This window comes from Aquarana catesbeiana, linkage group LG03, assembly GCF_042186555.1.
Source record: "Aquarana catesbeiana isolate 2022-GZ linkage group LG03, ASM4218655v1, whole genome shotgun sequence".
Lineage (NCBI taxonomy): Eukaryota > Metazoa > Chordata > Amphibia > Anura > Ranidae > Aquarana > Aquarana catesbeiana.
Window position 1 is genome coordinate 45,311,094 of NC_133326.1, and position 14,453 is coordinate 45,325,546.

General features: G+C 46.3%; 1 protein-coding gene across 2 annotated transcripts in view; it reads right to left on the minus strand.

Moving 5' to 3' along the window:
* Nucleotides 1-352: 352 nt before the first annotated feature.
* KIF7 (kinesin family member 7) overlaps nt 353-14,453 on the minus strand; it is a 99,976-nt gene continuing 85,875 nt past the window's right edge. For both annotated transcript variants that reach the window (XM_073618455.1, XM_073618456.1), the window contains exons 18-19: nt 5,756-5,920; nt 353-5,677 (exon numbers count right to left, since the gene is read on the minus strand). In XM_073618455.1, the coding sequence (XP_073474556.1) occupies nt 5,295-5,677; nt 5,756-5,920 (548 nt within the window). In that variant the 3' untranslated portion in view covers nt 353-5,294. The remainder of the gene's footprint in view (nt 5,678-5,755; nt 5,921-14,453) is intronic.

The following is a 14,453-nucleotide window of genomic DNA, read 5'->3' on the forward strand; positions in this document are numbered from 1 at the left end:
TTACTTTTTAAACAGTACTGCAGTATACTGTATTCTACAATGTATATTCAAAGCAAAGGAATGCAGTGAATTATGTACCACCAGCTTGTGTTGATGTACAGAAGATTGTTCCCACTCCATTGCGTCACTTTCCTGGAATATATAATTATAACAATCCGATGGTAAACTACTAAGATGTGCTCACTAGTCTGTGGAATAGAAATAAAATCCACCTTCTAGTAGCAGGACATTTCTGGAATCCGATTATACAACCAAATCCCCAGTTATTGAAAACTCAATTAAAGCGAAATATCACCCAAAACAGGAAGTTCCGCTTGTTTGCATCTTTTCCCCCACGGTCACATTTGGCACTATTTGGGGGGGGGGGGGGGAGGGTACCTGGTATTGACAGGTACCTGCTCCCACTTCAGGTCAGATTATCGTGGCGATCTGCACGGAAGTTCAGCCCCCACATCCTTCTTCCCGCAGCCTTGACTGCGGAACCACAAAGTGCAGCATGGTGGTAGAGAACCAGCTGCAAAACCGCGAGGCTTCACTGATGGTTTTGCTTACCTAAGAAGCTGGTGCCTGGACCCGAAGCTGATTGAAGAATCGGGTGAGGACAGCGCTGGATCCCCGGACAGGTAAGTGTCTTATATTAAGGGTCAGCAGCTGCAGTGTTTTTAACTGCTGCCTTTTAATATTTTTTTATTTTTTTTTGTGGGGAGACAAGAGCTCCTCTTTAAGATCATCTGCCTTAAAGTGAACCCCTGACTTGCTCATGTAGGTAAAAACTACTCATAAAATCCTTTTTTAGGGATCCATTGAGAAAAACAGGAAGTCTTAAAGTGATTGTAAAGTCTTTTCTTTCCCTATAAAAAATAATAAACATGTTTTACTTACCTGCTCTGTGTAGTGGATTTGCACAGAGCAGCCCGGATCCTCCTCTTCTCGGGTCCCTATTCTGTGTTTCTGGCCCCTCCCTCCTGTTCAGAGCCCCCACAGCAAACAGTCATTTAGACACGGAGCAGTGACCCAGCCCACCCCCTCTCTCTCCTGATTGGCTAGCTGACTTTGACAGCAGCGGGAGCCAATGGCGCAGTTGCTGTGTCTCAGCCAATCAGGAAGGAGAATCTCGGACGGTTGAGACACTCGTGGCCATCACTGAACAGAGAGGGACCTCAGGTAAGTATTAGGGGGGCTGCTGCACACAGAAGGTTTTTTATTTTAATGCATAGAATGCCTTTACAATCACTTAAAACCTTTGTTGGAGGGCAACACAGCAAGCAACTTCTAACAGGTGTAAGAAAACTACAGACAATTATGGACCGCCTGCAACTCAAAAAGCCATCTAAGGAAGCTTACGCACATACAGGTGCTGTAAGGAAATCATTGGAAAATATTATTGGCTTGTATTATAATCTTGTCATTCTCTACTGAAAATCAAAGTCATGGCCAGGAGCTTGAACTCCAGCTTGGCATAATATTATGTGCATGGAAAAATCAGTACACGGAAGCTCTGCAGCTGCCAAAAGGCACAGGTTTTTGAGTGAATTACAATCGATGTGGGAGTGACAAAGCTGTTTTTTTGCTATGAATGTTATACTATAACTGCAGAAACAGTAAGTGTTAGACCCCTTTCACACTGGGGCGGTTTGCAGGCGTTATTGCGCTAAAAATAGCGCCTGCAAACTGACCCAAAACAGCCGCCGCTGTTTGTTCAGTGTGAAAGCCCGAGGGCTTTCACACTGAAGCGGTGCGCTGGCAGGAGAAGAAAAAAAACTCCTGCAAGCCGCATCTTTGGAACGGTGAAGGAGCGGTGTATTCACCGCTCCTGCCCATTGAAATCAATGGGACAGCGCGGCTATACCGCGGCTATAGCCGCGCTATACGAGCGGTTTTAACCCTTTTTCGACCGCCAGCGGGGGTTAAAACCGCACCGCTAGCGGCCGAATAACGCTGCAATAACGACGGTAAAGCAGCGCTAAAAATAGCGCTGTTTTACCGCCGACGCCCCCACCGCCCCAGTGTGAAAGCAGCCTTAAGGCATTTTTTACATATGATTTCTAAAAAAAATTATTTATGTACATATTTTTAGCCCTGTAAATACAACTGATCAATTGCAACAACTACGAGTGGGAATAAAGCCTCTTCATGGGACATTTCTGACAGGTAGGCTCTTGCTATTGTGTGTTCTGAATGTGCACTGAGCCGTGTATGTGCAGCTCAGAGAACATTCCTGGCATGCTTTGGTGTCTGGATGCCCCCTTCCTTATTTTAAATTTTTTTGCATATTTGTCACACATTAATTATTCAGATCATCAAACTTAATACACAAAGATAACCCCAGTAAATCCAAAATGTCGTTTTTAAATGATGAGGCAGTTTTCAGGCGTTTTAGCGCTAAAAATAGCGCTTGAACACTGCCTCCCATCCACTGCAATGGGTGCCTTCTTACTGGTGTGCTTGTGTGACATTAGAAAAAGTCCTAAACCGCCCCTGCCCATTGCAATATAAAGCGATATGGAAGCGCCGCAACACGGGAGTTTTTAACCCTTTCTTAGGGGTTAAAAGCGCCCCACTAGCGGCCGAAAAGCAGTGCAAAAGTGACGCATAAACAGCGATAAAGCGCCGGTAAAACGAGCAGCGCTTTAGCGCTATTGGCTGGCGCATTGTGTGAAACCAGCCTTAGGGACCTGTAATGATTTGCACCGGCGATCAGCAGATTGTGGGTGTAATGCCCCAGTCCTGCAGACTGTCTGCCCGTACCTCCGATATAAGCAGGCAGTTACACTCAAGACTGGTAGTCAACAGCGCCCAGGGAGTTCATTGAGAATTACAAGCCAACAGCCCCAAACCATGTTGGTACTTGTAGTTTTCCCCATTCACAGAACACTGTGAATGAATGATGAGGCTGGGCGGGTGAAGCCCCACTCAGCCACAACTTTTTTTTAGATTGCGATAGCTAACAGGGGGAGACTCTGGGCCGCGGGGGGTGCAGGGACTGGTGCATTTATAACATGTTACATCCTGAATATGGGTGTGGCATCTAACATGTTACAAAAGGTGAACTTATCCTTTAAGTTGCTTACAGGGTCTCTTTGAAGTAAATTAGTCACTTATAAAAACAATAACTTAGCTAGAAGGTATAAAGAGCAGGAACCACAAAGTTCCTACATATCCATGAACCAGCTTTCATTTCCCCCAATATGCTCAAAATCCAGATCGTTCCGATTGGGCAGAAGTTCAGACATGCCTGGGTATGGGAGCTTGCTCATCCCCTCCCACACATTTCTACTGGTCAGTAAGGCCGGCCATACACAGAGCGAATTTATTTTCTGCAACCACGGGTTGCAGCAAAGAAGTTTGCTAGATTCCCCCATCAACACAGACAGTGTTGATGCGGGAATCCCTCCTGCTGGGCCTTTTTCTTCTACTGGTGGTGGGGCGGGGGAGGGTGGAGGAAGCCGTCCCAACTGGGAGAAGACAGTGATTATCACTATAGCAGCCCCTAGCGATAATCGCGAGAGAATCTGGCAGACTGGTTGTACCCAAGTTGATCGATCAACTTGGTACATTCAGCCTGTCCATTAATGGTTCAGACTGTGTATGGCCGGCCTAAGGCAGCCTAGGACAGTATTGGCCTCAATAGGAAAGATGGGGGGGTGGGAGGAAGTGGGCAAGCTCTGACACTACTTGAAAGTGCTGAAGGTTTTCTGGTTAAAGTAGTCCGGAATTAGAGTGTACAGAAGGCATTGGAGCCTACAGAAGGCACTGGAGCGTACAGAAGGCACTGGAGCGTACAGAAGGCACTGGAGCGTACAGAAGGCACTGGAGCGTACAGAAGGCATTGGAGCGTACAGAAGGCATTGGAGCGTACAGAAGGCATTGGAGCGTACAGAAGGCATTGGAGCGTACAGAAGGCATTGGAGCGTACAGAAGGCATTGGAGCGTACAGAAGCAGCACATTAGGGTGTAAAGCTGCTTGGACTTTATACGTGCTAGCAGTGTTTTTCTTTTCTTTTTTTCTTTTTTTTTAAGTGAAAGTCACTTAAGCCTAGTTTCACACTGGGAACTGCATGTGAATCGCACCGCTTCCTGTGCAAATCACATGCGATTCTGTGCGGCGCGATTTGAGCCCATTCATTTTTGATGGTTCAAATCGCACCGCATCAAAAAGGTGCAGACGCCTTTTTAATAGCTGGAATCGGATCACATGGGTGTTCATACATCCGGTTCAGGCAAACGCACTGCGCTTGCGACCTGCTTTTGGGGTGTTGTATTAATTGACACCCGCAGAGCACAGTGCGACTGAAATGAAGGAAATGCACATGATTTGCTGCGTTTCCTGCACTACATCAGTGTGAACCAGGACTAAAACACAGATTTAAAATTAGTCACAATGGGGTTGATTTTCTAAAACTGGAGAGTGCAAAATCTGGTGCAGCTGTGCATGGGAGACAATCACCTTCTAACTTCAGCTTGTTCAATTAATCTTTGACAAAAAAAAAATGGAAGTTGATTGGTGCAGAACTGCACCAGATTTTGCACTCTCCAGCTTTAGTAAATCAACCCCAATGTATAGTCAGACAGGTTACAATTACACACTGATCAGCCATAACATTATGACCATTGACAGGTAAAGTGACTAACACTGGTTATCTTGTTACAATGGCACCTGAAAGTGGGTTGGATATATTAGGCAGCAAGTGAACATGTAGTCCCTGAAGTTGATGTGTTGAAAGCTGGATGCACTTGGGGAGCAAAGGTTGGCCTGTGTAGTTTGATCCAACAGAAGAACTACTGGAGCTCAAATTGCTGAAAAAGTTAATGCTGGTTCCGATAGAAAGGTGTTGAACACACAGTGCATCACAGTGTGCTGCGTACAGGGCTGCAGAGCTGTAGACTGGTCAGGGTGCCCATGCTGACCCGCGTCCACAGCCAAAAGTGCCTACAATAGGCACTTGAGCATCAGAACTGGACCATGGAGCAATGGAAGAAGGTGTCCTGGTCTGATGAATTCAAGAATGAATGCAACGAGTTTGAGATGTTGAGTTGACCTCCGAATTCTCCAGATCTCAATCCAATCTAACATCTGTGGGATGTTAGATAAAAACAAGGTCGATCCATAGAGGTCCCACCTTGCAGGACTTAAAGGATCTGCTACTGTTTGGTGAAAGATACCACCACATACCTTCAGAGGTCTAGTGGGGTCCATGCCTTGATGGGTTATGGTGGGTGGACATAATGTTAAGGCTAATCGTTGTATACCAGAAACATCCTAGCTGAAGACAAAGACAGTGGGAGAACTGTTCTTACAGTGGGTTTCTTCTTACGTCAATCATCTCCATGTTAGACATCAATGGCATGACACTTATATTACATCTACGAACATCTCGCCGGGATTTGGGCAAGTACATAACAGGTCTTTGACAAACACCATCATTTGGTTGCATCAATCTGTTGTTCAGTGGTTCAGTGTCCCGATGTCTTAGCTCCTCCAGTCCCGCCTGCTCTTCAGAAGGTAGGGAAGAGCGCCTCCATGTGGGTGGTAATGGCACATGCATCAACTCCTCTCTAGGTCTCAGGTTGCGCTCTACAGCAAGTGGTTGACTGTTCAAGTTATTTTCTTCGGCACACCCAGCTAAGGAGACGTGTCTGTCAGTATTATGAAGGACTCTGCCATCTGCTTGAGGAGCTTTAAAAGAGGAAATAACTTGAATGAACATACTGCAGACAGTAACCGCTGCTTACAAAGAACTTTGAAAACTCATACCTTTCGCTTGATTTCCTGCAGCATTCAGAGGAAGGACAGCCATTTTGCTCAGTCTCTGACTAAGCTCCTGATGAGCCCACATGTACCAGCCAAGCTCCTTCTCAAGCATCTGGATCCTGCCTTCATACTGTCTTTTGCTTCCCGCTAATCCCTCACCCATCTGGTCTGAAAGACAAAAAAGTGTCAACAAATTTAGTCCAAAAGCCTAAACCATTTCTAGAAAGATAATCGTCACAAATTAAAACCTAAAATTGAAAAATTACTCAGATTATGGTTTAGTGAAACCTCAAGACTACTGCATGTGCCCTAGAGCATTTAGCCTGTTGTAAAATTATACTTGCTTAAAGTGGTTGTAAATCTCAGACATGAAATATGAAAAAAACATATCCCTCTATAATGTGTACTTGTCTCAATCCAGAGCACCAAGTGTCATTTCTCTCCGCTGCCACATTGCTCAGCTATCGGCATGAATCACTTCTGACAAGTTTTCCTGACACCAACAGAAAAATGGTGACAGGGAAGGGACCTCCAGCTGATTGACAGCATCATCTCCTGTGTGCTCTGTGAAGGAAGGTGGGGGGTTGTCCCTTCCCTCCAATCAGCTCTCAGAGCTCTCCTCATTGATGTAACTTCAGGGGGAAGATGGCTGTCGATATATATTACAGGTACAATTGATGTAGGAGGATTTGTTTCATCTCTGTGTATCACCTGAGGCCAGTCACTTCACTGGGTATATAGAAGTGTTTACAACCACTTTAGGCTAGCCATGCACAGGCTGAACAAATGAAATCCAATGAATTTCTTTATTCACATGAAACAACTCAGGCAGAGGAATCTTCCCGGTCAGCTATTGGATTGTGACAGCCACAGCTGTCAGAATACCCAAACAGTGAATGGATGCAATCACTGTTCTGAATCTGAATGTTTTGCCTATGCATAGAAACAGTCACTGTTCAGAAGAAACTTTCTTTTAACAAAAGTCAATTGAAAAAAAAAAAAAACTTTTTTGAGACTGAGTGGTGCCAACAAGGCACCATTTTAATTTCGTCAGGAGTGTCTATGCAGTATGTTGCAGACATTGTGGAGTTGATATTCTAAAACTGGCGAGTGCAACATCTGGAGCAGCTCTGCATAGAAACCAATCAGCTTACAGTTTTTTTATTTGTCAAAATCTAATTGAACAAGCTGAAGTTAGAAACGGATTGGCTAACATGTACACCTGCACCAAATTTTGCACTCTCCAGTTTTAGTTAAACAACTCCACAGCATCAGTGTGTTCCCATAGAGATCAGTCTTAAAGTGATACATTAAATTCTCATTTTTTTTTTGTTTAAAACTAACAAACCTGTTAAACTTACCTGCTCTATTCAGTGGTTTTGTACAGAGCAGCCCCGATCCTCCTCTTCTCGGGTCCCTCTTCTGTGCTCCTGGCCCCCTCCTGTTGAGTGCCCCCACAGCAAGCAACTTGCTATGGGGGCACTCAAGCCGAGCCCCAGCTCTGTGTGTCCATTCAGACACGGAGCCGTGGCCCGGCCCCCTCTCTCCCCTCATTGGCTTACTGACTTTGACTGACAGCAGTGGGAGCCAATGAGGAGGGGAGTCCCAGACAGCCGCAAATGCTGCTCTCTGGAGGGCGAGGGATCTGTAAGTCTATGCTGCAGTGTAATGGGTGAGTGGTCCGACCAGGTAATATTGCCTATTGTCGCCTTTGTGATATCTAAAAAGGTGCTGATGGGGGGTCAGAAAGAGGTCTATTCGAGAATGGAAATGGTGTGGGGTAGAAAAAAAAAGTGTAATCAGGTTCACCCGGGTGGAACAGGCGCCATGTTTCAATAAGCTGATGTCTATGGAGAGCCTGAAGTATACGTCTGCGAGTGCCAGAGAGAACAGGGGAAGTGCCAGTGGATGTGTCAACATTTGGTCCAGAGGAATATGGAGATTCCCGCCTAATATCAGCTTTCCTTCTGCAAACTCCGTGAGGGAGGACAGGGTATTGCAGAGGAAGGTATCTTGATGGGAATTTGACGAGTAGACTGTGGCCATCATCACCTTAACGCTGCCAATATGACCTTTTAAGAACAAGAATCTGCCTCCATCTGCGCATATGTCCAGTAAGGACCAGGGAATGCGGCTAGAGATCAGTATGGAGACACCTTTATATTTAGCCAACTGGTTTGAGGCATGGTATACAAAGGAGTAAAATCTGTTCTGGAGAAAGGGGTTTCTTGTATAAACGCCACGTCAGAACAAGAACGTTTCAGATCATGCAAGAACATCCTTCTTTTCTCAGGACGTGATAGTCACAGAGTCCATCACGGAGCCCAGTGAGGGGGGAGGGGGGAATGGGGGGTAAAAAGATCTTAAGAGCTAAAGTGGAGCTAGAGAAGGAGAAGAGGTTAAAGGGGGTGAAGAGACCCTAGGAGAAAAAGGAGAGAGAGAAAAGAGGCGGGAAAGGAGGTAGTTATAGGTGGAGAAGTGGCTCTGGGTTCAGAACCTCAGAGCCCAGCATTCAACAACGAAATCTTTGAAGAAGCATTCACTGCAGGACACAGCTCCGCCAGTGAGTGCAGGCCTAGTGGGGGAGAGTGGTAGGAAACAGCAGGTAGGTAGCATCCTGAACTTTCCAGCAGCTGTAAAGAAAAAAATGTAATTGTAAGGCAGTAAGAAGGATATAAGAAAAACTAAGGAAGGAAGAGGAAGTCGGCAAACCACGAGACAAGTAGAGTAGCAATAGAGATTATCTGCATTACTATACTATCTCATACTTAATAAATAACCATATCTGCCTATGCAGACAACCTTCCAATCCCGAAAAGTACGCTGGGTAGAAGTAAAGGCCCAGTACAGCCGCCCCACCGTGAGGCACAGTCGCAAGTCCAGGGTCTTAGTAGACTGTGTATACCATAAGCCATACCTTGCTATGGAGCAGCCAGAGGCCTGAACAGGGTCAGCAGGTTAACAACATTAACTTGTCATAAAAATGCCTAAGAGTCATAAAAATGTATGTAACAAATAAACATTTAACATTAAAGAGAAGCCCTTAGTAAAACTGTGGGCTAATAAGTTCCCAGTACAGGGATCATCATGAAAAGTCTCTGCAGGCACCCCGATGGTCTTCTGCGGGGACCTGTGGATCAAAGAACAGGAGGTGGGGGTGCAGTCCAGCCATTTAAAGGGGCTAACCTGAAAGCAGTCTGATTGTGTTACTTAGGAGGAGCCAGAAAAATTGAGGAGCAAAGCCCTCTGACTTGGAAACAGGTTCTGCAGAATATTAATAAGTATAGCAAGCCTGTTAGGGTGGTGTTTGCAATGATAGGTTGTCTGGGTTATATCCCATAAAAAATGAAGGCACCAAGTCCTTGTCAGTTATATGAATCTACAGTACAATAGGACAGTTTGCAGTAACTGTGTAGTCGCCATACCTCAACAGCCTCAGGCTGCAAAGCAACAAGCATAAATGTAGAAATAGTTCCCGGGATCAGGGCTCAGGATCAGAGGAGAGTGATAGATTCCGAGACCTGCAGCGGTTCCTGGTCGGTCTAGGATGGAGGCCCACAGGGCACTGGCTCTTTTGGTAGGTCGCGGTGTGAAGGAATGTGATGTAGATAATAATAATAGTAATCTGAAAATGTCTATTTTCTTATGTGCATACATATTTTTCTCCTTACTCATTATATAAGTATACAGGTTTGCTCTGTTCCTATATTTTCTCAAGATGGCGGGTACCCCCTGCATCCCACACATCAGAAGAACGCGGAACTGAAGATAAAACCAAAGACAGTCAGACCTCGTTATGAAGATTCTCCATTTTCTTTTTTTATCTTAACCAATGAGATGTACCTATTAGACTAACATAGCAATGACGTATTTGTGTGTATAAAACATTAGCACCGCCTTGAATAAATCAGAAGTGTAACAAGTAACGGTGCTGAGCGTGTCTCAGAGTGTTTACTTTTATATGCATGCATATCCACACTTTCCAATTAGAGACAGCAGCAGATAACCTTGGGCTCGATTGGAGCTCTTAATCATTTCCATAACAGATGGTGCCGAAACCCGGGACCTCAGGCTACAGTCGAAGCCATACCGCGACAAGCATTCGGGCGTTAATTGAAAGATAACAGAGGGGGTCTTTGCGCAGCCCTAACAGTACGGTAAGTTTGATCTATATTCTTACCACTGTACGACTCTCTTATCTTTTGGTTGACGGCTGGATTCTGTCGGTATGCTGAGACTGTCTTAGAGGCAGGTATTTCCTCGCCTGAGGTTGTTTTAACGAACCTGCTGATGGGTTTCTGCTGACTGTATTTGTTCACTGTCTGCCATTCTTTGGGCTACGAAACTCAGCAGTCTAAGGGTGCTACATGTGTGAATGTGTGGTCTCTGGAATGAGATGGTTTCCCTTGTAGCAAACGTTTATAGACGGGTTTACTCTGGGGTTTTAACGAACCTTTGAGGGTTATTTTAGCTGCTGGCTTTGCAGTCTAAAGTGCTACATGTGTGAATGTGTGGTCTCATCTCCAGATGAGCTATCGGTCTCTGGAATGAGATGGTTTCCCTTGTAGCAAACGTCTATAAAATGGGTTTATTTTTGCAGGGTGGTCTGCCCTTGTGGTTATCTTAGCCTGCTGAAATTTTGCAGTTCGAAGAGTGGCAGGTGTAATGTCCTGTCGTGATTGTATTTGTGATTTACTGTTTGCTACGTTGCTCCCTACTACCCCTGACGTGCTTGTACTGAGATTAAACGTACATTACCCGGTGACAGGGGGGTTTGGGCAGACCCTCGAAGAGATAGAACAGAGAGCCAGAGAGGAGGGTCATCAAACCATCAGTTGTCCCCATTCCCCCTTCAAACCGTCAGCCGAGACTGCGGCAGACGAACAAAACAGAGTTAGAGACCTTGGTTACGTCTTAGGAGGCCCTGAGAGAGGAGGGGGAGATGGGTCAGAACAACTCTAAACCGGAGAAAGGAATCCTAGCTTGTGATATTGTGAAGAGGAGGGAGGGCAGTGAAGCAGTTAAACGTTTCTCCAAATTAATGAAAGTTTGTGGTTTCACAGATTACGTTGCTAGACTACAAGCAGAGGAATGGCGTGTGTTGATAAGAGAACAAAGGGGGGTTTTGTGTGATAATGGCTTGTTGGCTGTGGCAGAAGCTTGGTATAGGACTGCAAAGGCATTGCACAACGAGGGTTGGATTGAAGAGGAAATCAAGAAAGATGCCAATTGTATTATGTATGTTTATCACAGAACTGATAATGTGCCTAAACCACCCCCCTATCAAAAAACCTGGACCGAGAGAAGGGAGGGACAACCCTGCCCTCCACCTGACATCCACTCCCTACTCTCCCTCCCAGCCCAAGCACAGCCCACTGTGACAACTCCTGCCGGCGGCCATCTTGGTGCACCCATGCCTTCACTTTCTACCCAGTCCAGTGCACTTCCTGCCGGCGGCCATCTTGGTACACCCAGTAAGCTTAAACAGCCTGTACCCAGCCCTCCCTGTTTTAAACCAAGATGGTTCATACCACACACCTGTCTTCCCCAATACGGGAGCATCACATTCCCAGGCCGGATATGTTAATGATGAAGAAGCATCTGAGTGGGAAGCCCAACAGCAGGCAGCAAGGTCACCCACTGATTTAACCCCCAATCCGGCTCCAGACTCTCAGTTCCGAGAGGATCTCAAACACATGCTGGCAACCGTAAGGAACAGTGCTTCTTGCCAGCCCCCGCCCCAACAACAGTCTTGGTTACCAGAAGGGGCACCAGTGATGTATGTCGCTTTTACTCTATCACAAGCAGCGGCCTTAGTGACAAGTCTGCCTGACCCAGAGAAGCAGCCAATTCCCTTCTACAACAGGATAGTGCAGATACAAGAAACTTACTCAGCTGCCTGGAGAGACTTGATCAGCCTATGCCAAATCAAAGCAGGATATGTCTTTTGGCCAGTCATGCAGACGGCCTTCAATGATGCCAGCCTGACAAGTGCCACTTCCTACACCTCAGGCGTGGAGTTCTGGGCACAACTCCATGACTGGGCAAAGGAGAAGTTGACGGATCAGAAGACCACAATCCAAGATATTACCCAAGATAAAGGGGAGTCTGAAGAAGTATCATACTAAACTCGTACAGGCCTTTGATGATCTGAGTTTCTCCCACTATGAAAAGAGACACACACGTTTCCTGCGTGGGAGTGGATGGGGTGCTCCGCTCCAGTCCATTTGCAGAGCCACTCCAAGTGGGGACATTTCCTGATTTGCTTGCCAGATTTGTGGTGTCCTCTACATGTCCCTTGAATCTACTAGGAGCTGATGTGTTGTCCAGACTACAGGCCTCAATCAGGACACGCCTGAAGGGGGGATGAAGTTACATACTCCCCTATCTTTAGAAGACTCATCTGCTTTATGTTCTCTGCCTCTCCTGATGACACTTAATGAAGCAAAAACTTCAAGTTCAATACTGCAGGAAGTACTTGACAGAATCCCTGCGTGCCTATGGTCCACAGGACCGGAAGACAACGGTCACTTAAAGGTGCCACCAGTTTCAGTCAAGCTAAAAGAGGGCGCTTCATTGCCCCGGAAACCACAATAACCCAAAGAAGAGAATCCTAAAAAGAGAACCAGGTACCTACTGTGGATGCCTTTGACTGCAAAATACCTCACAGAGGTGGACCTTACAAACGTTTTCTTCAGTGTCCACCCTCACCCCTCCTGCTGGTACCTTTTTGCATTCATCCACGGAAAGAAACGGCAACATACCTAAATAGTTGTGCCACAAGGGGCACAGAATTTTCCAAGCCAGTCTGCAAAAGCTATGGCTATCATCCTTGACACATGACAAGAGGAACACCTGGAAGTGATTCTCTTCCAACGTGTTGATGACCTTCTCCTTTGTGCAGCTGACTTACCCCCTGTTGAAGTCACCTCAGAAAGCCTGTTGTGCTATCTTGCCAACCAGGGGTGCAAAGTCTCAAAGCCCAAATTGCAGTGGTGCTCAACACCTGTCATTTTCCTTGGACACTGTTTGTCCCATGGGACACGACACCCCACTGAAGACAGGGTGCAAGTAATCTCTGACATCCCACTGCCACAAGGTCAGAAATCCCTTCATGCCTTCCTTGGACTAATTTCCTAGTGCAGAGCATGGATTCCAGAAGCCTTCCTACTGATGCTCTGCAATCGGACCCTTCCAGATGTCTCCTGAAGAAATATCTAAAGTTTGAAACCCTTGAGTGCGCCACCCCCGGCGCTAGGGCTCCCAGCCTACGACAAAACGCTCCAGCTCTTTGTATCCGAACGTCTGGGACATGCTGCAGGTGTACTCACGTAATCACACGGCATCAGCCTACGCCCCATAGGATATTATTCCTGTCGGCTGGATGCGGTAGCAAGAGGAGGCCTATTGTGTCTGCGAGCTGGATTTGCTACACAAGCCTTGCTTGACAAAACTTTGAACTTGGTCCTCGGACACTGCCTCGTTCTGCTTGCTCCCCATGACGTTGTTGCCATATTCAACCAAGATCCAGCCGAAACACTTGTCCACTACCAGACACTTGAGACTCCTGTGTTCCCTCCTACTGGACAGCATTACTCTATTAAGTTGTCAAACACTGAACCCTACCACCCTTCTTCCACTTCTCGAGGGGGGAAAAGAGGAGGAGGAGTAGAGTCTTGACTTGTCACCCCATGACCACACAGGACACGCGGTCACCACTGAAAACACTGTTCTACAAGCTGAAGCCTTACCACCGGTGATGTCTACACAGGAGGCAGTGCTGTAAGCACTTACTACAGCACGTAAATGGGCAGAGGGAAAAAGAGCCAACATTCATATGGACTCAAGATATGCTTTCAGCATTGCCCATGATAATGGTGTTATCTAGGACAGAGGATTCCTGATGGCTGCAGGAACACCTGTGAAAACTTGATTGATGCCTTGCTTCTCACAACCCAAGTGACTATTATGAGTAAAAGCACACGACAAACTGAACTCAAAGGAAGCTCGAGGCAATCATCTAGCCAATTCAGCTGCCAAACAGACAGCTGGTGGTCGACGGGAAGTGGACAGCAGGGTGGTAGAAGAAGACCACCCCATGCTTACCTTACAGACTTTCCCAGTGGACAGAGTTTATCTAAAAGAACTACAGGAAACAACAAGTCCGGATAAGAAGGAAAGCTGGAAACCCAGCTGTGGTGCAATGGGCACATGGAGCTGCCCACTTGACAAAGACTTTTATGAACTCTCTTATCAACAAGTGTTGCACCAAGAGTTACTCCACTGACCGACAACTTCTGCAGATCATGCATTATCTGCACCAAATGTAACCCAGGATGCACAGAAGAAGCACAGAAGAAGCACCTGGCAAAAGCCCTATACCCCATTCCAGAGGATGCAAATTGATCATTCTCAAGTGCCAAGAAGTGGCAGATTCGAATACGCCCTAGTGGAAGTGGTCATGACTGCCAGGACCACAGCTAAGAAACTACTGAGTGAGATAGTATGTAGATTTGGGGTCCCAGAGGTGATATTGAGAGATCAGGGCCCAGCCTTAACAGCAACCCTTACAAAAGAGATTTGGGCAGCACTGGGGGTTCAGTTGGCACTACACATCCCATACCACCCTCAAAGTAGCGGGAAGGTAGAAAGGATGAATGGGACACTAAAAACAGGATGTTAAAGATGGCCCAAGAGACTA